This window comes from Gobio gobio (genome assembly GCF_949357685.1).
Source record: "Gobio gobio genome assembly, chromosome: 22".
In the NCBI taxonomy this organism is placed as follows: Eukaryota; Metazoa; Chordata; class Actinopteri; order Cypriniformes; family Gobionidae; genus Gobio; species Gobio gobio.
Genome location: NC_137118.1, coordinates 7,884,092 through 7,910,189, shown reverse-complemented (window position 1 = coordinate 7,910,189; position 26,098 = coordinate 7,884,092). Strand labels below are relative to the sequence as shown.

At 37.7% G+C, this 26,098-nt stretch overlaps 1 protein-coding gene across 1 annotated transcript in view; it reads right to left on the bottom strand.

Moving 5' to 3' along the window:
- Positions 1-21,942, bottom strand: part of auts2a (activator of transcription and developmental regulator AUTS2 a) — a 428,008-nt gene extending 406,066 nt beyond the window's left edge. The window contains exons 1-2 of the mRNA XM_079804466.1: positions 21,661-21,942; positions 19,150-19,860 (exon numbers count right to left, since the gene is read on the bottom strand). Of these exons, the coding sequence (XP_079660592.1) occupies positions 19,150-19,422 (273 nt within the window). The 5' untranslated portion in view covers positions 19,423-19,860; positions 21,661-21,942. The remainder of the gene's footprint in view (positions 1-19,149; positions 19,861-21,660) is intronic.
- Positions 21,943-26,098: the final 4,156 nt, after the last annotated feature.

The window sequence follows — 26,098 nt, the reverse complement described above, 5'->3', positions numbered from 1 at the left end:
AACAACAAATTAGCAAATTAGAGGGATTTCTGAAGGATCATGTGACATTGAAAAGCAAAAAATTCATATTTGCCACTACAGGAATAAAGTACATGTTAAAATGTATTAAAATAGAAAACATTGTTTGCAATAGTATTCTGTTTTTACTGTAATTTTTGGATCAAATAAATGCAGTCTTGGTGCATATATATATATATATATATAACAAAACGGACTATTTCAAAGTCCTCCTCAGGAAGTCTGTCAAGCTTTGGTCTAAAAGCAACAATTGTATGACATCTAGCCACATCAGGCACATAACAGCTTGTGAATTCAGTGTAGATTGCTGTAACAGAGACAGCTGAAAATAACTCCTTATGATCAGTGCAGGCCTTAACCTCAGCTAGATACATTTGACCTCACACTGCAAACTCTTCCTCCTACAGAGCGCTGAACTCAAGCCGAAGAGGAAAAAAACAGATCTGATGGAACAAATAAGGCTGTCTGCAGGGAGCCATACAGCAGACAGTTTGTGTGTCTCTGAATGACAGCGGATCTCCTCTCTTGAACTTGCAGTAGTTCTAAATGTCTCTTCTATAGCCCTCTTACCTACAAACTAATGACCTGCATCAGCCATTCAAAAGCACAAGCACTCCTCTTGTAGCATATCACCCGGTACCTGTACCAACCGTCAGGCAACGCACATAAATGAGAAACAAGCCCTTCAATATCTAGAATCAGTGCAATCAATTAAAATGTGTAACTTGGAATACATGAATAGTTTTAGTGTCCATAATTGGATGCACAGAATACCAGATCAGACAAAGACATGGGGCCAGATTTACCAAACAGGGCAAGTTAGCATGGGAGTGCAATAACAAAAAAACATTGATTGGAGTGGAAAGTTCTGCATGTGATCTAATGATGATTATGCAAACTAAAAAACACAAACCCAGCTGGATCATTTCCATATTGACCAACGCAATCTACCAGAAGCAACGCAAATAGAGTCTGCCTTTTTTGGGCTGTAAATAATGGCGCAAATACCTGTAAATTGACTAGCACAAACCTTAGTAAATCACCTTGCCTGATTCATTTAACACTTAAATGCATGAACGCCAATCATTATTACATATTCGGGTCTTTAGCGACCCGGATCGATATCTAACACGGATGGATCTCTGTCTTTCGCGACAATATAATGTCTCTTCTGCTCTCCTGATATTAGAGTAACAATTACAGAAGAATGAAATAAAGCATATTTTGTTGCCTTTTGGAGCTTGGGAGGGTTGAGTTTGAGCAGATGTTTATAATCTCTGTCCTCGTCAGAGCTCATTTCCCAGTACATCTGGATCCTATTCGCCATCTCAAACATATTCTCAAAACTATCATTCATTCAACATCTTCAAAGTCAATATTTTGTTTGCTGACAGCTTCTTCACCAGATTCACCATCAAGTGACAGCGACACTAATATTTGATTGCGTTCAGTAGTTGCTGTTCATTAAAACACTGAGCCATTTTAAGTTTTGCTGATGATACTGTTTTCTACCTGCGGTAACTATGAGTGAAACATCACTTCATCATTGTGTATCAGACATTGCCACCTGGTGGAATAAAGGTGAATTGCACTTATTCAGTCATCAAAGATTGAATTATTGTTGTACAGAAAAAATTACTTACACTGTCACACACCTCTGGTCGTTAGCGACCCTATACAATTTTTACAAAAAATCAATGTGAAAACGGGCATTTTATTATATTATATTGTTTATAATTAATTGATTGAGGAATGCTAAGATTCCTAATACTAACGCCGTCTTCACACCGCACAGTGCAGAAGCAGTGCGTATGGAGAGCGGGAGCAGCTGAACCACGGCTAGTGGTAGTTTACATGATAAAAGTAACCTTAAAGTTAAGATAAGCCTCTAGTTTTAATCATTTAAACGGGCCTTTGAAGTTTGGGCATAAACTTCTGGCAGTGTTGTGTTTTCGTGCATTTTATTATTTTTTCCACAGCGCTGGATGTCATAAGGTGATTGTGAAACAGACAAAACACTTGACTACATGATTTCATGGTGAAATTTGTTATTTTTCATGTTAATCAGGTCAATTTTGATCAGAACAATGCACTGTGACTTTAATTCAGCGTGAGCAGCGCGGCAAAAATAGACTCGGCGCCGAAACGTTCGCGGCACTGCTGCTTCTGCTCTGCTCCTCTGCATGCAGTGTGAATGCTCTAATCTGTTAACATTACGCGCTGCTTACACTCTGCTAACGCGTGCAGTGTGAAACCGGCCTAAGATACTAAGAAAAGTTCGATGTCTAACTTTAAAAAATGAATGAGGAGGAGGAGGGTAGTGAATGACGTCCCGGGTCACTAAAGACCCGAGGTATGCGTTTAAGGGTTAAATACTCTCCTCCCATAAATGTCGCATCTGACGGGGCGGAGTCACGTGACTAAAACCGAAATATCTGACATGGGAAAAATACATCGGTTAGAGGTTCTGAATTTCGGTTTCGATTATTTTTCGCATAATCGTACAGCCCTAATATGGCCCATGGTGTAAATCCATCATAGCAATTGTTTTTATTAAATCTAACATCTGTCCATGACGTTTGTATTATTTAAATTAAACTAGAAGTAGTTTAATCAATATAAAAATTTAAATTAAATAAAGTTAAATTACAATAGTTATATTTTTTCTTTCTTTCTGCACATCAGGGGAAAAAATTAGTGCATATCCCATTTGATTCACATCATTCTGGACTGAAAACACCCTTGAGAGCCAACAGGAGGTCAGGGATGAGTTCCAGAGCTCCAAAGTGGAGGTTCTGCTGACAGACAGAAAGCCTGAAGGCAAGCGTGGCATGTTGTGACACGGTAGAAAAAAATCACTTAAGAGATTTCAGTGGAGCAAACACCCAAACATTGGAGTGGGGAATTGGTGTGTGCCAAAATAAGCAAATACGGAAGAAAACCGTGACAAGCTATTTGCACAAAGCTTGATTAGGATGATCAAGGAGGACAACAAAATAAAACAGTTGTATATCCATATTCACACGAGTTAATCAATAGATTTGAATCTATCTATTGTAGATCTGCAGTAGTTGGAAACAGACAAACCAAATGCAGGTGATGTTTGTTGTTAAGAGAGTGGGGGAAAATGCATACAATGAATTACTGATAATAAGTAGCTGTAATATACATGGTGTAAACTAGTGTGATGAAGGAGCTGGTAATATAACGTTAGATGAACGCTGTATGTATGAAAACCCCCTAATGCATCCTATTACATTTCAGGCTCCTTTTATGCTCTCAGTCACACACAAAAACACACTCACACATCCGCATATCTCTAGTCACAACACTGCATCACTTCTGTCATCTCAAATGACTCCAAAATGTTCTTCAGTTCTGCGATTCAATTAGCACATAAAACATCTTGCCAAGCCAAATCCTGCCATTAGAAACAAGGCTTCCTCATTACTCTCCCACCAAGCACAAACTCACTGGGCCTCTAAACTGCTCCTCATGCATAATTCAGCAGCCACAAATATGGCATTTAGGCAGGATGGCTGTTATGCATCGAACAGCAAGGGTCGGGTACAAACAGGAGGCTAAATGCGAAACACTAATTCAGAAATGAGTCACAGAAAACAGCAGCTAACATGTTCACAGCAGTGGTTTTGGTGGAAGGCTTTTTTTCTGTCCAAAATAAGCTCCGGTGATGCCTTTGCCAAGTAGGATCTTGACTAGATTTGCATTTCCTTAATTTGCATTAGTCGATTTAAGATTTTAAAACATGCAGTCAGTAATTTGGTCCTTATTAAAATCATGTACATTTACATGAGATTAAGACTTCAGTATCAGTAGCCCAATTAAAACGGTTTTATTTTACCATGCTGAGATCACATGACTACTACTCATCCCTGTCTATATTACTGAGCACTTTCCCTCACGGACTAGAATAGATTAATAATGGTTGACTACAAAAGTGTATTCCTACAATGCCATGTACAATGTGCAAATGAACTACGAGAGCCCTGTCTGTGGATACATGCCCTTGTATTGTCCTCCTGTGTCTGCAGACATCGGGGCTGGACTGGCTCTTGACCCCAAACACTTCCGCTGACCAGCAAGCTGTTTCTCACACACCTAATCAGTCACTTCAGGGAAAACAAAAGAGACTTGGAATGGAATTACACATTCGCCTCATGTGCCAACAGCGACAACCTAAACAATTACTTGGCATGTGTACGAGTTAACAGCATTTACAGGCTAAAGTTTTGTTACAATGAACGTGGCTTCTGAAGTGGGAGGCGATTTTAGGTCCTTGGCCACAAATTCTGTTTATAAACTGAATTCACTTAAGATTCAAATGTGTTTACACTGAGCAAAGAGAACAATCTGCATCTACAGGTTTTGATTCTTAGGGAATTACTATTCCTCATTTTAGAGTTATGAATTCCAACGAGCCCTGTAAGTATTAATCTTAAGTAGAGCCCGAATGATTTTTCGGTCTACTGATTTTATCGGCCGATATGAGCCTGTCATAGATATATCAGCATCAGCGCATATGCCGCAGATAGGCCACCGATATGAACGCGTCTCACAGCGCGCAAATATTCACACAATTTTGTCAAAAAGCCAGTCTTGTCGAGTATCATCATAAACATAGCCAGTTATATCTTAAGTGAAAGTAAACATTAAATTTGCCAGTCACCACCAGCGTTTTTGGTCATTTTATCAAGTTTCATGGCCCACAGAATATCTTGAGTGAATATCTACATCCAGATGGGATTCAGAGCGAAGATCAAAACAGAGATGAATCCATCAACACCCCCAAAACTTTACAGTCCTATAGCTCGTCCTGGGTCGGCATTTCATTTAACATAGCCGTTTTGATTTATATGCGGTTTAATGTTAATGATTGCGTTATTTTACATATGCATCTGCTTATATGATCGCTCGTTTCTGCTCATTCTTCTCCTGTGTTTTGATCAGGAGATTTTGTACTCATTCAGGAGATGTGTAATAGCGCCCCCCTAGCGTATAACAACGAAAACACGGAAAGACGGAAAATCTCGTTAATGGCAGGTTTTGCTCATGAAAGACGATAACAAAAGACAGAAAAAAATAAATCACTCACTGCTCTTGACTGAATGACTTTAATAAGGGTTAATCTATATTAGATATATAGATATTTTACTATTTCTGTACCTGGAAATCTAGTTTAGACCTACATGAAAAACCTGAAAAGAACTGTTTATTTCATTTATATGTTTGTTCTGTCGTATTTATGTACAATGTATGTATATGATGTATACTCTACAATATATACAGTACCAGACAAAAGTTTGGAAACATCAATGGGAAAGTGTGTCCAGACTTTTGACTGGTACTGTACTATAATATACACATAAAGAATATTGGCCGATATATAGGTATCAAACTTTTTTTACTCCCCAATATCGGTATCGATAACTCTTCCCTCACCATTTCATACATCATATAAAGTACAGAAATACCAACAGGCTGCAAATGTAAATCTACCGTCCGGGCTCCTTGATCCAAATCCTGCATTTTCCCAGTCAATGCAGCCAACACAAACAGAAAATAAATACAGTCTGGCTCTGTACATCTAAATCTGCAACGTAAATTAAAATTATAACATTAAAATGATACATTCTGGGATATCTATAACCATAATTTATTGGAGGCAGGTGAACTTTTTTTCTTTAGGCTTTAAAGAATTTAGACTGACACACACAGAAATGAGATTCACGGTTTAACACCGCTTTGAGAAATGCAAACTCTGTGGTTTGAAGATCTTGATGAATAGCAACAGGATATCAAATCAAGCCAAACGGCGTCCCTGCATATGGTGTGTAGGGGGAAAAAAACGCTCTATCTGGCCAACAACTACATACAACTCAAAAGAAGGAAATTACAATATGGGACATTCATTATACAAAACAGGGTGTAATCTCTGTCCCTTATATAAATAACTGTAAAAATGACTTGATAAATGAATACCAATGCCAACTTTTAGTGCTATGTAGACATTTATCTAAACACATCAACAAAAATTCAGTAACATTATTTTGTTTTTAGTTTTTTTACCTTTTCTTCTTACGAGGTTGCCTTTTGTCTTTTTCTCCAAATTTACCTTTCTGTATTATTTAGCAACAAACAAAATATGCAAGTAAAATCATTCAGTCATATGCAAGTAATGTAATTTTATCATTAATCCATATTAAGATTTTTAGATTTTTGTTGATCATGTATTATAAAAAATTCCATGTTGTTACTTTTGAGTATCAATCATATTTGCTCTTTTTCAAGCCATCAACAAGTCCATAAATAAAAAAAGAACATGTCATTATGACATCATCTATTGAAGTAGTGATGTGCCTGAAACTGCATACGGTCTAGTAGGTACTATATTTGTTTTGAAACTAACTTTGCCACCGTTAAAATGTATGTTTTATATAGTATAAATGTGCGTAATATGAATGAAATTCGGATGTACAACCTCCAACATTTTGTCACTGTCATGTGACCAACAGCGTTGCATCGCTTCATTTCCATTCGCAAATCCTCTCCTGTGGCCTCGTGATATAGTAAAATGTCCATCGAATGTGCACTTCAGAATCTCACCAGAAGTAGTAAGTCATCCGCCTTCTGTTTTATTAATACTATGATTTCGGAAATATTACTCAGCTCACATAATGTTTTCACATACTGTTCGCCTACTATATAGTAAGGAAGTAGGCATATTCAGATGCAGTCTTTTTTGTCAGTAGGGGACAATATTAAAATGTCAACCTTGTTACCATGAGTTTGTACAGTAAACAACTGATTATTTCAGTAATAAATTCTCTGAAAGGCACAGTCATGAGCACAAGGCTTTGTAATGCCAAATTAAACTGTCAACCCTTTTAACTTTCTGTAGTCCCAAGAGATATTAATATTCATTACACACATTTTTTTGTCTAATAGAATGATTAAAGTCAACAATTTATACATTTTAGTACTTTATAAATCACCATATCAAACGGTCTCATGGGTGCCTGTTGTGTAGAATGAACCACTAAAAGGACATTTAAGCCTGTTGGAGAAAACAAAAGGAGTGAGAAAGAAAGAGAGTGAGCTCCCCTCACCTCCACTTGTCCTGTCTCAATCTGGCTTTGTCTCGCATAAAGAAAGATCAAGTTGCTTTTGGGTGTGTGCGTATGAATCGTGTGAGAGGAAGGGTACGAGAAGAGGAAGAGGGCCCTGACACAGTCTCTAACACAAACCTGCTTTGGAAATGCAATGAGATCACTTGCTGCCAGATGTTGGCAGGCAGAGAGCCAGAAGTTTTAACTTCATCCAGGTTTCTGTGAGCCTTCAACCCCTCACAACCCTGCTGTTCACAAACAAAGACAAGCGCGAGCAAATGAACGGAGGGCTGATCTCAGTGTTTGCTCTTCGCTGATGCCATTTTCAATTCAGCTTTCCAAACATTTTACTTTTGTTCAATTCCTCCGCACAAGAGAACAGGGATAATGAATGAGTGGTGTCCCACCAGATACTAACTCACAGACGTGCCAGATGTATTATAAACCAACTCAGGCAAGCCAGTTATATTTGAATAAAAATGTAATTTGCCTAAGCATTAGCTGTGTGAGTTTGAGCATATCAACTCTTTGCAGACTAGCGTTTCTACAGAAGCATATGGGAAAGACTTCAGGCTACACTTAACACCGTTATTTGATGCATTATTTACATCTACAAGAAAGCAAAGAGCGGAGAGTATGCTCCCCGAGTGTGTATCCGCAAATGCAAGTATTACTAGTACTGTAGCTTGTTTTTTGGGGGGATGGAATGCTATGCTTAAATGAATAGTTTGGGGTTCAGTATACAAGTTCAGGTTTGGCCACATTTACCATTGTTCTGCAAATGTTCGTGGGGGAAATCCAGTCATTTCAATAGGAATCTGTGCAATCAGGAGCTTTGCGTGAAGACGAAATTATTTTTCTTGCATTCAAATTGGTCACGTAAATTTGGTTTGAAAGTGACTTCTGTTTGAGGGGTGCATTGCTTTACTATTGAAAATGGACAATGGGCCTTTTTTCCCCTATATATATATATATGGCAAAAAAATGGGTTACACTTGAAATGAAAGGGCCACAAGATGTAAACAATGTGTGTGTTAACATGAATTTAGGGTGGGAAAAAATGCTAACTAGCCTTTTCTGTGTAAATTTATATCCAATTTTACAACTCTGTCACCATGACAACACCACCCTTAAACTAAAAGGACTGTACAAATGATTTAAAGAGCTTTAAAGCTCAAATAACATATTTTAACATAAGAATTAATTCAAGTGCTTTAATTTTGAGCTTCATATTTCTGCTTTTATGCCCTCAAAAAATTGGCCGCACTTACTTAATGCCTCTCCATAACCTTGATTTCTGTTTTTGTTAAAGAAAAAAAATCTCAACCTTATATCACTAATGCTGTCAAATGAGCTTAACTTGACTTTCTTTAAGCATTAGACTTTTAGAGAGTATACAGCGACCCTGTGTTGGAAACATGGATAAAGAGGTGGTGGTGGTGTTGAGTACAGGTTGTTAACAGACACTACAGCAGCCAGCGAGACCAATACACACCATTTAATTTGAAAACTGTTAACATCTTAAACGTTTTTGTCGTTTTTAATTAAAAGCTACAAAGGCATCAGTGCATATCAATGAACAGATGTTGGGAGAGTTTGGAGGAATGCTGAGTGCTGACTTCTCTCTCACACACACACACATGCACACACACACAGTTCACTATCCCCTCTGCACACCCTCACAGGGTCATTAATGATATTCTTGCCACACCATTTAAACATGAGAGCAAACATTTACTGTGGTTAACAGCCCTCTTGCAACACCCCAGCTATTACCACAGCTGCTGCTGCTTTAAAGTGTGTGTGTGTGTGTGTGTGTGTGTGTGTGTGTGTGTGTGTGTGTGTGTGTGTGTGTGTGTGTGTGTGTGTGTGTGTGTGTGTGTGTGTGTGTGTGTGTGTGTGTGTGTGTGTGTGTGTGTGTGTGTGTGTGTGTGTGTGCGTGTGTGCGTGTGTGTGCGTGTGCGTGTGCGTGTGCGTGTGTATGTTTTTGTGAAATATCAGGACACAAATGTGTATAATGACATGGGTATGACATAGGTATTACAAAAAGAGGGTGAAATATGAGAACGTTACCCATGTCCTCACTTTTCAAAATGCTTATAAATCATACAGAACAAGTTTTTTTTCACAGAAAGTGAACTGCACAGTCTCCTGTGAGGGTTAGGTTTAGGGGCAGGGGCTGTGTAAGGGGATAGAAAATATGGTTTGTACGGTATAAAAACCATTACGCCTATGAAATGTCCTCACATTTCACAAAAACAAACATGTCTGTGTGTGTGTGTGTGTGTGTGTGTGCGTGTGTGCGTGTGTGCGTGTGTGTCATGGCACCTGGAAATAACCATAAAACAATGATTTACATATGTTTGTCTCTATATACAAGTCGATATGCATGCGTGTGTCGGACGTCACACCTGGTTGTGTCAATGGCAAAATTACACGTGCAGCTGTTTCACCACTTGCGCCAGCACTGGATTAAAGCTCTTACAACAATTAACCTTCGTCACACCTGTACTTGTCGCAGCATTTAGCAAATTACCTGTCACAACCAGGCACATCTTTGTTTTTCCTTTTTCCTTTAACAAGTACCCAGTGTTATTTTCTTTTCGAAATGCCTCTAAAGATCATATAAATGTCAGGTCATGGTTAATATCGTCAGTGATTGGATGATTGCTTTTAATGGAGCCCAAATGAGAGAAAACACGTTTGAACGGCACTGCTAATTAATGAGCCATTTCAAACTATTTTAATCATGCAGTAAGCAGACAACTCCTGCTGGGCACCTAAAGATTATTCAGTATTGATGTCAGCTTGATATTTAGTCTAATTGTAGACACCTGTGCATTAGTTTTAGACAATATCCTGAGCTCTGGGTCTACAAACAATGCTCATCTATTTTAACACCAATGCCACATGGTGATGAGATGACCTTGAAACTGATTCATGAATTGAAAATGTATGCTATGTCCAAATTTGCATACTATTTATTGTGAATAGAATTAGAGAGTGCGTGTCCTCCGTTTATGCTATTTGGGATGATTGTTTTTTCACAAAAAGCCACAGCACTTTTGAATAATTATAGTATAATTCAAGACAATAATTAATCATTAAGGGTAGGAATTTGGCTGATTGCTAATGCTTATATACAAATGCAGTACACAAAGTAGTGTACCACCAAGACACAATTTTACAACGTGCTAGTAATACTACAACGTAACACTATGCACATTATCCACCTTATTTTTAGCATAAGAGAGGATGCGGCTTCTGGGATCATCCGTTTTCAGTTATTTTTAGCTGTATAAAAAGTCTATTATGCTGCTTGATATTACAAATGTATTGCAAATTGATATTGCCATTTATCATCATATTATTTTCCTTTATTATCGTAATCATGAACACATTGGTTTGTAGTGCCAACAGTTTTACCGTTTACAGCACTTTTTGTTATTCGACCACTTATTTACCTACTGACGCGATTTGTGTTTTCTTTGTATTGTGATCATTTTATCATTATTTTAATACCTTTTTTATGTAATGCACTTTGATTACCATTGCGTATGAAAGGTGCTATATAAATAAACTTGCCTTGCCTTACAGTATATCAGCTAACGAATCGAAAGTGTTGCACATTCACCGAAAAATGCTTCTGCATTGCAAAAAAAAAAAGTGGATACTATGAATAAAGAAAATAGCCTATACCTAACATTACGTTTTACAATCACCAGCAGCACAGTATAATCAGGACTCAGCCTTACAGTAATTCCACATTTTGCTGATCTTCAATTGCTCTCAGCATGTTTTGTTTCTTTAATAAATGATTTTTTGCACTGTAGCTTCACTTGCAATCCCATATCATGCATTAATAACCCTACAACTGTTAAAGTACTGCTACATATTTGACTTGTGATCCAAAAGGGACGCTACGTAGGAGTCGAAAGGAATACAGAAGTGTATCCACGGCGAGATCCATCGGATGCATTTAGCATGCCTTGGAGTGACAGGACAGTATATTTGATGTGTCAGTCATGGCTCCTGCAGCACTGTATTAATGCATATCACACATCATATTCTGACAGTATCAAATGAGGTCTAAATGAATATCGGCTGTCACTGCCATTAGTAGATATAAGCACTGTTAGTGAGGAAATGAATAGAACTGACACATATCATGCATAGAATATTCAGAGCTATTCTTGAAGAAAATCACCAGTAATTTTTGACACTAAAGAAATTAGTGTTTTATGTATTTTACAAGCAGAGCCTTCTTTCTTTATTCCAACATACTTATTGACAGACTTTGTATGCGTGTGGATATTAACTAGACACACATGCAACATCAATAAATTCAGTGAAACAATATTCTTCTCAATGAAGAGTGTAATCAATTTCTCTATCCGTCTCTCTCTCTCTCTCTCTCTCTCTCTCTCCATCTTTCGATTTGTCTGTTTCAAACAGAGAAGAGACATCTACAGCTCAGAAAATCTATAGCCCGTCTCGCAATTCTGCTAAGACGACATTTCTGTCACAGTGCTTTTGACACGATTACATCACAATCATGTCACGTATGTCATGACAGTGTAATACTTAAAACCCTAAAACGACTGAACAATGAGGAGAACAATTTCACAGCTCAAATAACACAAGTTTTAATGGAAAAATGACTTTAAGTGTTTTAAACAATTGTAAGCTTCACATTTGCTCACTGCTTTTAAGTCCTAAAAAATTTGCCCCATTTACTTCCATTGTAAGAGTCTTTGTGTAACCAATTGTATTGAACCCTGAAAAATCCTTTAAAGGAATAGTTCACCCAAAAATGAAAATGTACTCACCCTCAAGCCATCCTCGGTGTATATGACTTCCGAACACAATCAGTGTTATATTAAATAACATATATGGGGCTCTTCTCAGCTTTGTAATGGCATTGAATACTGCCCGAATTTGTCATTACAAAGCTCGAAAGAGCCCAGATATTATTTAAAGTACCCCTGAAGTCAATAATTGTATCCCTTAAAACTCATCTTTGATCACCAAAATGACCTATTTAAAAGTTTGCTATTTAAAAAATTTTAAAATCATGCTTTAAATTAAATTGAATGTAATGCTAATTAGCCCCGCCTCATCCACTCACACCAGCTCAGAGATCCACTAGTTTAACTTTTACTCAAGTTACTGTAGTAAACACTGCACAATAGTGCTCTTCACAACGTCGGACACATCATGGTAAATAATATGATTAGCCCTTTGCTTGACTAGGTTATCAAAAGGCTAATAATGTGCTGCTAATGTTGCAAAAAACCATGTTCCCATCTCGTTCTGCCTTCTAAAAATCAGTATCCTTAGAAACGCTTTGAACATCATACAACGTCAGTAGAGAACGGCATATAGTTCATCATACATTATATACATAATTCACCCGCTAAATTGCTAAATGTACAAATATGATATTTCTTATCAACAGAAAAATATACAGGGATACTCTGGCTTCTCTTAAGACTCATAGCAGCATAGTAATAATGATATGCTAAAGCCCACCCACACGTTAACGTGATTGGTTACAAGGTAGCTTGTGACATCAGTGACACCAGCGATTTCAAACTGTGTTTTTGAGACCGTTTTTGGTTCACTGGACTTTTAAGGAGAAAATACTCAGCAATGGTGTTGACATGAATTTGCACAGTTTGTCTAAAAGCATATTAAAACACCACATAGACATATAAACAACATTAAACACTTCTAGTCACAGGGGGTCTTTAATATAACTCTTGATTGTTTTCAGCTGAAAGAAGAAATTGAGGGTGAACTTTTAATTTTTGGGTGAACTACTCCTTTAATGCCTTTTATAAAAAACAATTGACATTATTAAGATGTTTTACACTTAATGCAACACAGTTACCTGAACGTAATGTTACCTGAACCCTTCATGAATGCATAACTGAGTTCATTCACATATCAAATGAATTAGAAGTTGATATGTGGATGCTTTTTGTCTTGCTGTGGCATTAGGCGAATACAGGCAAAAGATGTGCCCCTCTGGGCCTCATGCCAACCCCTCCTCCGGCCATGACCTAATTTCCACTGCCTGGCACGACGGGTCCCCGCTCAGTCTTTTCCCTGTCTCTCACTGAAATGCCCATCTATTTTTTTCTAGAGCTGCATTTAAGTTATTGCAGGCTGTGTAAACATTTATAAATGATAAAAGCCCAGTCTGAAATCATTAACGTGCCACTCATCAATTTAGCTAAAGAGGAGGACACAATGGAGTCGAAAACACTGAAAAGAAACAGTAGATGCGTTCACATTAAGACAAGAAAAGCCATTTTGATCGCCAGCTGAAAGAGAAAAGCCATTGTGAAGAACAAACACTTTGTTTTGTGTCAGGCACGAGCTAGAACATTAGCATTATTTACATTGACTTAACCATTTTCTTACGAGTGGATCAATGGAGTGGGGAACGCGGGCAGGGTGACTGCTGTTCTCAATCAAATGAGCTCGGAGCTTTACAACACAATGATCACATAAAGTGGTTTAAGGGCACCAGTGGTGCAGGCATTAAGTAATATTGAATTGGGGATGCAGAGGCGGGTAAGGGGGAGGAGGTTGAAACGATTACGTGGCAACTTTGTGCTCAGGGACCAAGGGGGAGGAGGTTTGTTGAGGCGGCCCGCGCCTGATGATTTAGTAATTTCTCAAAGTGGTGTAACACACTGCCTCTCAGGCCTGTCGTTCCAGCACTAAGCAGCATTAATAAACACCCGCCACTGATGGCTCACTCCTATATGAGCGAGTCTGTCCACTGGAGTGGAACGAGTTTGATTTCATTGTGTCATTTGGGAACACCTGTACGAATTCTTCAAGAACCTCCTGGCAAATTGAGGACAAATTCCTGCTCAAATTGAAACCATCAAGGGATTGTTGTAAGAGTATGTAGAGGAAGAGCTAGAGAGAGCGAGGGGGGGGGGGGGCGTTTAAATGAAATGGGATAAAGAGAGAATACGTGTATTGGATAGGGGTGAAACAATATTCAAACTGACCCGAAAAAACACAATACACCACCCACGGTACGTACTGCTGCCCATTATTGAGGTTGACCTTACTTTACCTTATGTCACAAAACAACATTTTCTTCCTCTACATTTGATTTAATAGTAATTAGGGGCGTAACGGTGCACATATTCATCCCGCACATTTTTGGTACATGTCTTATGTGTACACGACGAATACATCGTTATAGCCTAACCATCATAAGCCACCAATAAACACAATAAGCTCCGCATCTTGTAACTTTATCATCTTTTAAATTCTGTCCATTTGATCACGAAATGCAAACCCGTTTTGATGCTCTTTTATGTGACGTGACCGATCACGGTATAGGCACCTCAGTTCAAGCTGCAGCGCGGAGCACGAGTGAACGCTATCATCGCTTCCTCTTATAGTTACAGAATAAACATGAATGAACATCTGAAGCTATGTCAAAACATACAGTACTTACTGAAAGTTATCATATCTCGTGTAATCGCTCAATCAGTGTTTCAACCGCAGAAAGACGTCAATAAAACAGCTTGTAAACAATGTGTCACATAGCATTACATTTACCTCAGGCAAGTCATTCAGTGTCCACACTTTACACTTTGAACAACTCTTTTGCTAAATATATGCACTATTTTAGCCTATACATGCATTATATTCTACTTAACCTGATGTCTAATTTCATGTATGTTTAAATATATCTGTCATGAAAATGACAGCCACTGAGTGAATGATTATATTTTTAACAACAAATTGGAGTAAAAACATTTTATGAGATTTTGAAGTTAATGTAAAAAATGTATGCGCAATGTACATGTTTGCATACAATTTGTTATTTGAGTGTTTTTTTTATGAGATCTAAAAATAAATAGCAACTGAATTTGGGCTAATAGTTTAGGCTCTGTTGTTAACCTTTAATATTATATTAATGTGCAAGTAAAGGCTCCCTATATAGTTTACAGAATTAGCAGAGATTTAAAAAAAATGTATCCTTAAACTTTTAATTATAATAAACCACTGTTTAAAAAAATCTATTTTTATGCTTAGTTTTCTGCCCCCTGCTGTACCGACTTCAAAACCAAGCTATGTTCCGATCCATCAGTTTTGTGTACCGTTACACCCCTAGTATTGGATAAAAGTAAGATGGATCTGACGTAATGTAAACATCGATTGACATGGACAAAAAACTGCTGCTACATTTATGTGCCAAAATCACAACAGCAAGCAATCAGTGCAAAACTGATATTAACATCCCCCTACTGCTATAATTTCATATGAAACAAAATATATAATAAAGTTGATGATGTGGCACAGCAGTTTGCACTGATGTATTGAGCTCTGGTGCTCATGTGGAAAATGTGAGTTTAGGTCGTGTCATTTCTCTATCCAGTTTCCCACTCTTACTTTTACAATCCTTTTTCTATTCTATCAATAATAATGGCAAAAAACACAAGAATTCCACTTGGAATACGCCGAATACGTTAGATTTGCACTGGCTCATTAAGAGTCATCCGAGCTGCATGAATGAGAATGGAGCCGATCGCTAACATGCAGGATCTAGACTGTGAGCTTCTAAATGAAGCAAGATGAGAGAGCATGCAGGCGACGGCTATAAGTCACAGATCCCAAAACAGTGAAGAGCGGCGAATGAGATGTCACCCCTGGAGAACTGCGCCTGCGGTTTACAGCGCTAGCGTGACAGTGTAAGCTGCTGACGGGCTCCTTTCACAGATTACTGTAGTGAACATCCAGCACAATGCAACAGCATCTGTAGGGGATGTGAGGGTAAAGCCTGCAAAGCTTTGTCATGTCAGACTGTTGGGCTTTTAACAGCAAGAGCGACGCTGAAAGTCAGGATGACACTCTACAGATGTCCTGTCAAGACTGACAAATAAAACAATGGCGAGGGCCAATGCTGCCTTCAAGTGCTCCTGGAAGCACCTACGATATGACACATCAAAAGCCAGGAACAAAATATGGGAGTAACAGTGAATGACAGAAAGAACTGAATACGCCTGCATCATTATACCCAAACTATGTTTTCTTTATGCATAGCATCGGAAAAAATCATGAAACTTGCAATCTGCAAAGGGTGAGTTATTAGCTTTATACTAGTTAACTATAATACGACACAATCATATTTAATGAATAATAGTATAAATAAAAATATTAAATAGGCTAATAAAAATAATATTATTTAAAGACAGCACGGTAATTTCTGCCAAGAAGTTCTTATAAATGGAAAAGGCTATTTGTTAGCAGGACTGACAAATTGAATGTCTGGTAGTGCGAGATCCTCAGTCGTTTAGTGTATGACGTAGGGCTGGGCGGTATATCGAGTTTGTACAATATATTGATATATTTTTTAGAAACGATAAGGAATGAGGCAATACCGTTTATATCGATATACAGTAGATTGATACGAGCGCATCTGCAAAAATAGCGGAGTACGCAGAATGAGCTGATGCAGGGAAAGTGCATGATACAACTTGTCCTAAACATGACACGTGCTTTATATTAAGGGCTTCAAAATAACTGCTAAGATATAGTTAACACGTACAGTTTAAAGCAGCTTGCCCTGTCAGATGCTCTGAGAGATAGGCTACTTGTGCTGAGAGACAGATAAATACTTGCGGTGTTTAATGCGTTTGAAATGTGGTGCTTACCCCAGTACATAACTTACATTTCACAGGTATATTCTCCATCTGTAAATGTTAGAAAGTCATGCAGATATGTCCATTTTTGCTGTCAGGGGAGGACGAGCCTTCTGCAAGTGAATCTCTGCTAAAATTCAGGCTTCCGTGAATGAGCGCCAAACAGACGGAGCAATAGAATAACGCAATAATTCTGACTAAAATATACATATTTCTGAAATATTTGTTGTTGGACAATACATTTTCCATATGTTGAATTTTAAACCTACACTCTAAAAAAAAAAGTCTCGTAATCATAAGGGAACCTTTTTTAGAGCTATATAGCACCAATTTTGGTGCTTCAGTGGTTCTTCAGAGGTGCTATATAGCACCTTAGTCAAAGAACCGGTGAAGAACCTCTGAAGAACCGCTGAAGAACCACTGAAGCACCAAAAATGGTGCTATATAGCACTAAAAAAGGTTCCCCTATGATTACGAGCCAAGAACTATTTTTGGTGCCATATAGAACCTTTTTTTTTTTTTAGAGTGTACAAGTAAGTGTATTTTTATGAAAGTGACCATTATAATGGGGTAATCAAACATAGGCTAATATGCTTTTGTTTTTATTTTCATTTATTTAGTGACTTTAAAAACTAAATGATTAATTTTGTTTTTAGATTGTAAACCCCCTTTTTGCACATAATATATTGCATAGCCTACATTACATTCACTGTATTTGTTTTATAGCCTTCGATATCAAGGGCTTTTTTAGGACATCATGTGAAATAAAATGTTTTTTTTTTTTTATCCAAATAGAAAAACGTAGAAAATACCGGGATATATACTGTGTTTTTGGTCATATCGCCCAGCCCTAGTATGATGCACAGTTTTTCAGTGTATGACGCCTAGTGTTTTAAAATCTGTTCAGATGTTAAAAGTCATGTAGTGTATTCCAGCCTTTACTTTCCAACGTCAAAACTGTGAAATCTGTTGTGAAATTCAGAGTTTCCCACTGGTAAAACTGATTTCACTTGGCCATTTCCATGCATGTAATATATTTCCAACATCACTTGATGGTTATATAAAGTCTTAACTTCATATGGCAGTTTTACCAATAAACAGCACAAAAATAAACATCCACACAGTACCCATTTGATCAATCAGCCTAGAATATGTGTAACAGACCAAAGCAGCTTGTTTAGCTTGAGTATGAATGCTGTCAAAAGGAGTTAGAGATATAAATGCCTAAGCTGTAGCTAACTTGGCTCGTGCATCCAACCCTTATTTCAACCATATGAAGTTTGAATTTCACTTCAAGCCATGCAGGACGAATACATTTCTACATAATTACATATCAAGTCGGTACTCTGTAATACACACTTGCATATAATTCTGTAGTTAAAATGAGATTATTGCTAAATCCGAGTGATTTCTAGAAGTACAGTTGTAGTTCAAAACCTAGATCAGCTGAAATTATTCTTTCTATGTGTTATTTTCCATTAATCTTCTCAAGTTGTGTGTTTAAGTTGTGCATGTCTGTTTTCTTTTTAGCAGAATCATCTTTCTTACCAAAAGTCTGAAATCTGTCACCTGAACATCTACAAAAGCTACATCTGCGTCTTCAACTTCACCAGAAGACACGAACACCTAACATAATATCATTTCTATAAATGATTATATACAATAAAACCATTTATATTAGATTCTTAGTATTAAAGCATCAAGTTTGATCTAAAACGAAGTTGTCAACATTCTCAAAACTGCATCTTAAAGCAGGGATATACTCAACTACAGTTGTGTCCAAATGACACACTATGCACTCAAGTTGTCAAGTGTATGAATTTTGTATGGTTATTTTGTCATCCAGTGTGAGAGTCTGATAGGCCCTCGTCTTCTTCAACTAAAGGAAAGCTGCACTAGTTGAGTGCATGAAGTGTCTTGCATTCCGCATCTAGTATTTTCAGTTAAATAAGTGCATCATCCAGGTTTTTGAAGTGCACTTCTTGTTGGAATTTCCAGTGTGAACCCTCTTTAAGTATAGAACAGAACAGTGCATAAGTACACACATTTGGATGCGCCTTACGTCTTTGGCAGGAAAATGACATATAAAGCCACATCTGCTTGAATCCCAAACACACTCACAGAGGAACAACAGAAAATCCAATACTGTGCAAACAGACCCAGGCAATTAGAGTCCAGAAAGAAGCCGTATACAGACAATAATAAAGCAGTCATTATACGGCCACTGAGCTTTTCACAGCCAAACCAAACAAGCACTTCCAAAAGCAGCAGTCAAAACCACATTCACGCGAAGGCCGCCGTACAAGACTACCCAGGTCTCTTACCTCAAGATCTTCCAACGTCATAAATCCCGATATCGAGAATCCGTCAATGATGTCCTCCTCGGCAGAGGTAGACTCCTTCCTCTTCCTCCTTGGTGGCCTGGGTCGTGAGGAGGAGGAGGGCTTGGTGCTGTTTTCCCTCTCAGAATCCGAGGATAATCGAAGTACGGAGCCCCGGACATGGTTATTCCTGATCCCGTTAGACACCCGCTCCCGGTCTCGCACCGCCCGAGACTTCCGCTTTTTCCGGATCCCGCTGCACCGCGGGCCATCCATTTCACCAGATGACACACTCAACCGAACGCTTCCTAGAAGGAGGTTCTCGGCTCAAGCTCAGTTGTGGATGCGGACCTCGCACGATTCCCAACAAACACCTGTAATTGAAAGCTTAATATCCGAACTCCGGCGAGAGACGTGCTATTATCCAAATTCCACAACCGGCTGATGTTCTGTGACTTTGCTTGAGATGCAATACGCACATGAGATTCCAGAAGGACAGATGCATATATCCACAAGCACAGAAATCCAAAATAGAATCCTGTTAAGGGTTGCCAAACTGGAAAGTATCCAAACTTCCAAATTCAGCCCACGTTTTAAGGGAAGCAAACGGGCAGATCACTTGAAGTGTCTTCCAACGGAGCTGTAACAGGTCTCCACATGGCTGTCCTCACGGACCCAACACTCTGTTTAAGTGCAGTCTGACACCTTCCCATCCTACAAGTCAAAGAGATAGAGCAGATGTTTGAGATGTTCTCCATAAGAGCATTCCCAGAATCCCCACCCTTAGCTATACATAGGAATACATCATGCAGGCATGTGAATAAAGCAATTTTCACAATACATTTGGAGATCATCTTAAGATGCTAATTCCACAATGGCTACACATCCCTATCTTCCTAGATCTTACGCTTTCTTGAAAGAAAACAAAATCTATTGTAGGAAATTATTCCGAATGTGTTCTTGCAGATTAAATACATCATATAATGAGCCATTTACAGAGCCGAGTCTAGATCTCCTGCATTACATATTCAAGAGCTTATATTTCTCCTCCTGCACAGTCATTATTCTGAGACCGCTATAACCGGAGACAAGCGGAGTCAAATTATTCATTTTTCTTAACGGAGCTGTAGATCAAGAGAAAAATGTTTCGTTCAACGGAGTACACTGACAGAACATTTATGGCTTACTTCTAGTCATCTCCTCTACAGAGTTACATTTGTGCGCTTAAAACACCAACAGCCACAAACAATCATTCTGCACTTTACTGATAATCTCTCTGTTTATTTCTCAATGTCACCAAACTACAGATAAAACACGAAAAACTTTCAATACAACTAAATCTCCCACATTCAGGCTTGTCAAACAGTTCTTCTCGGATTATATAAATAACACATACTTACAAACCAAGGCCTGCACAGCATCTAAAATTATTCTTTCTAAGCATTATTTTCCATTAATCTCAAAAAGAGACAAGGCTTTGCTCAACATAATAAATAATTGCAGTGTTCATGTATAATGTTCTGTCATTATAAAGTTGCTTAAGTCGTTTGTTTCTTAAACTAATGAAGCTTTTTAGCAGAACCATCTTTTTCTTCCAAAAGGCTGTGGCGAAAATGTATTATATAATACATGATGTCATATACGATCATAATCATCCATCTTCAAATTCACCAGATGACATTAACACCTTCAGTAGCTACAGTGTGACATTATGAACTTCAACAAATGACAGAACACAGACAGCGTCTACTGTACATTATAATCATCTATCAACTTCACTAAATCCGCAACTACACTAACATCACAATCAAACATCAATTTAAACATTATCAATGACATCACCATCTACATTTTGGTAATCAGCCAAAAAAATAAATAAATTTAACTTTACTAGATAGCATGAACACTTGCAGTAGCAACATTGACATCATAATCAATTATCTTCAACAAATCAGCAGCTACATTATGAAATCATAATCAAGCATCAACTTAAAAATCATCCTCTGTTAAATCACAAATAGAAATGTAAACTATACTAAATAAGCTATACTGACATCATAATCAAGCATCGGTGTAAACTTCACAAGGTGACATGAAAATCTACAGCAGCTACATTATGACATCATAGACATCCATCAACTTAAACTTCACAAGCCACCAACCTTCATCTGCCTTAAAAATACACCACTAACAAACCACTGAATATCAGCATTGCAATCTGACTTTTTCCCAATTATCTATGCATTCCAGTAACATTTTACCAACAGCAATGATCAATAGTCCCGGTCGGCTATTATTACAAAGATATTTCCCAATCACATATCCCTTGAACCTGATGATGCCCTGTGCTGGCACTCCTGTCAGACGCGCGCGCGCGCGCACACACACACGCCAAATATATAAATGGTTTTAATGTATTTACACTCCCTGCCAGCCCTCCCTTCACTCTCGCTGTCTTCCATGAGTCCTTTTTGTCTCTCTCTTTTTCTCTCTCCGTCAGTAAATCTCACGCACCGTGGCAGGTCCAGCCCACAGCAGCAGCAGCAGCAGCAGCGCCTGGCACTGCCTCCTTCAGCTCTAGATCCACCAAAACACAAAGCCTGCCTTCTCTCCTGCAGGACAAAAGCAACACATGCAAAGCCTGGCGAGTGGAGAAGGGCCGTCCGAGCGAGTCGTCGACATTCGGAAAGCGCGCTGCTCTAGAACGGAAAACAAAAGAGAATTTTTTCCACAAACAAATAAATCCTGCAAGGAAGCGAAGCTGCTCCTCTCCGCGAGTCCGTGCTTCAGGATCCCAGAGCGAGCGGGGACCGGGCGGATTGATACAGTACTGCCGCAGTGCCGCTTTACAGGCGATCCGCTTCCTCAGCGCATAATAGTGCTGCGCTCTCACAGAGGGAAGCTCTGCGTTTAAACGCACGAGACATTACTTTCAGAGATTATATCACAGCAAACACTCTAAATGTAATTTAACATACCATCCGTTTCCATTACATTGCCATCTGCGCTGATTATCAAAATAATGAAAATAATTGTATTCTGTATGGCGCTGATTACTTGATTGATGCCTTAAATTAGGGTGCGAATTAGGGTGTTTGACTCCGGCTATTTAAAGGCTTAAACAAACCAGAAGTATGTTTTAATTCAGTATTCATAGTATAAAAACGTTCAATAGTGTCTCTAAACGTTTAAGAGACCACCCAAGTTAGATTACAAGTTATATAGGCCTATATATATTGTTCCTTTCTTTAAGGCACAATATGTACGATTTTAGGATTAAAATTTCCAAAAACCACTAGAACAATGTTATAGATTTAGTTGACTTGTGTCCTTACATTTTCCCAGACGTTTCCAAGAATGTTTAAATTAGGGATGTCCAGATCCGATCACGTGATCGGAAATCGGGCCCAATCACGTGGTTTCAGACTCCATCGGAATCAGACGTTACCTCCCGATCAGGACTCGGATATATATGTATATATAGGCCTACTCATTATTTTTTTAACACATCTATAGTTATGCGGTGGCAGTTAGACCCTTTTGACTCCACTTTGTTACAGAGACGCTATTGGTTAAATAATAAAAAATAAGGAACATCCTGGATCTGTTTTTTCGCTCTTCTTTATTCTTTTTTTATGTATTATAGAAGTATCGGATCGGGACTCGGTATCGGTAGATACTCAAAATCAAATGACTCGGACTCGGATTCGAGGGCAAAAAAACCTGATCGGGACATCCCTAGTTTAAATCCAGAGAAATAAGCAATGTCGGTGCGTCACCTAATGACATCATACCCGCATTACCCTCGGTTTTATTTTGTAGAAACCATGGAAACGCCAAAGACGCTTTAATATATTATGTGTTTTATTAGACAGGTGAACAACTGTTGTTCAAATGTCGTTTTCTTGATTTAGCGCGAGTACCATGTTTTACCAGGCCTAATATCAATCTAGTGTGCAACAAGTGTCTCATAGTATCCGCAGAGCAAACGTACAGAGTAGCATTATAACAACTTTCAACACATGTATCTAATATGATAAAACAGCGCTGCGTTACCCAACATACACATGAGCGGCATAATAAAATCTCAGTGAAATCCAGGCATCATCAAGCTACGCCTTTGTTTTAAATAAGCAAATTCAGATTATTGTGGCTTTAATGTCTTACAACATTCCCATTTCACTGCCTTTTGCGCAGATTATGACGATGAAAACCATTGTATATTGTCTTGCACTGACTGATTGACTGATTGTGGATCAATTAAATGCATTTGAGTTGATGCTTTAAAACTTGCAGCAGGGAACGTTCTCTTAATTTCCAAAGAACATTTGCTTCAAGCCTTACAATACACTGGCATGACAAAAAAATCAATATAGGCTACTTTGCACGCTGAATCACTGCATAGGCAAACCAAGCCGGTTTCTTTACAGACAAGTTGAAAAAAAAAGTCATATGGAGAAAGCTATCAGTAGTTTATAAGGCACATTGTCCCTTTATGTTCTTCCATCTGTCCAACCACAGTGATGACTCAGGCCTTATTGGCGCCCATGAATCAGTGAAAACAATCCTGAAATTTACAGCACCTAAACTTACTGGCTGCTAATCAGACTTAGTAATTGCACAGGCTATTAAATCTTCATCTGGCAGCGCATAGGTTTTCAACCAGAACTCTGATCCAGCTAAAGAGCAGCATACGTTTCTTTTGAGCCATGGCATCTGATCAATGCACAATGCATTTCAAAGTGTTTTATCATACTATGAAACATAAAAAAAAAGTCACTGCATAATCAAACACTTGTTTAATTTGTGCATCTACTACTGTATTACCCTCAGGCTGTGCATGACTTTCTTTGCCTCTAACACTATGCGGTTATTTGGGAATTTGTTACTGCTATTAGGCAAAATGCACAATCAATTAAGCCTTCAAACGCATCATTTACTCTTACACATTTTGAATAAGTAAGATGTTTCTCATTCCTTTATACTATAATATTGCTTTGATTGTGTAACATGAACAGGTTTTCCCTTTAGGCCAACACAGGGGTGACCTAACGCGCCCCTGCTACCGTATCAAACCGCACTGAAACCGGAGCCTAACTTTACTTATTCAAAATGTTTGTGCGGTCAAGAGAGGTACAGCTGGTGATAGAGGGAGTAAAATGCTCTCTGAGAGACTTTATGATGCTCAAGGCAACCCATTCAGATATTTATCCATTTCTAATGGTTTTATATTTTGATTGCATCAGTATAATAGGACGTGGATTGGAATCACTATTAAAAAAACCAACAGAAAAAAAGGTATACTGTAAAAATTTGTCATGATTTTATAATGTTTTACACATATTTCATACACACTGTAAAATCCAACAGTTGTTCTTACTAATACTTTTTAGTAAACTTTACTTAAATTACAATAATTTGTTGAACATACTTAAAACAATTAAGTAATCTGAACTATTTGCATGCTATGCCTTCATTACTTAGAAAACCCAAGTAAACATTACTTGACTGTTTTTAGAACCATTTTGCCGAAGCAAAAAAACAAAACAAAACAAAAAATACAAGCGGGTGGGCAACGTGTTTTTGAGGCGGGGCAATTTTTTTATAGACTTTTCACAAATTTCCTCCACTTCCTCTCACCATAATTGTAATTAGTGTTATAGTATATATATAATTAGTGTAATTAGTATATATATATATATATATATATATATATATATATATATATATATATATATATATATATATATATATATATTTTGTGTGTGTGTGTGTGTGTGTGTGTGTGTGTGTGTGTGTGTGTGTGTGTGTGTGTGTGTGTGTGTGTGTGTGTGTGTGTGTGTGTGTGTGTGTGTGTGTGTGTGTGTGTGTGTGTGTGTGTGTGTGTGTGTGTGTGTGTGTGTGTGTGTGTGTGTGTGTGTGTGTGTGTGTGTGTGTGTGTGTGTGTGTGAGAATTAATGATATATATAGGGCTGTCAAAAGATTAATCGCGATTAATCGCATCCAAAATAAAAGTTTGTGTTTACATAATATATGTGTGTGTACTCTGTTAATTATTATTTATATATAAATACACATACAAGCATGTATATATTTAAGGGAAAAAAAATAAAATTAATATATAAAACATTTATATTTATATATATATTATAGATTATATAAATGTATATACAGTATATACATGCAAATATTTCTTAAATATATACATAAATGTGTGTGTATTTATATATAAATAATAATTAACAGATTAAACACACATATATTATGTAAACACAAACTTTTATTTTGGATGTGATTAATCGCGATTAATCTTTTGACAGCCCTAGATATATAACATGATATATTATATATCATGATATAATGAGATATAACTATATTTCATGTCAAATAATGATCTTTTTTTTTTTAATTAAGTTGACGAAACTTAAATGGTTTAAGTAAGAACAACTTCATGCAATTAAGTAATGCTTAGTTGAATTAATTGAATTAAGGCAACGAGTTTGCAAAATTGAACAATATTAATATTGTACAATAAAACACTGTATTCTATACTGTAAAATCAATGCAGACAATTAATAAGGTTAGGGACCCGAGAGGCAAACTGCTGGAAAAAGCAGTTGTGATATCAGATTTAGTTTTTTAGTTCTTTTTAAAGAAGAATCTGTGTAGAAGGAGCTATTCAGTTTATGAGCGAGTTCACCCACTTGATCTGTTCAATCCATCTTTTACACACCCTGATAGAAAACACACAATCATTCACTCATGCTACATTCATGCATCATTAAAAAGAGCACAATGCAACGCTTCAAGCAAGTATGACTCTGCAACACTATCCACCATGTAAACTGTCACGCATCAAGATATGGATTTTCTACTAGAGGTCCTGCAGTCCTGGAAATTTATTCAGCTAATACTGTGTGTTCTAAAGAGTGGGACGGTACAATAGCGGGCA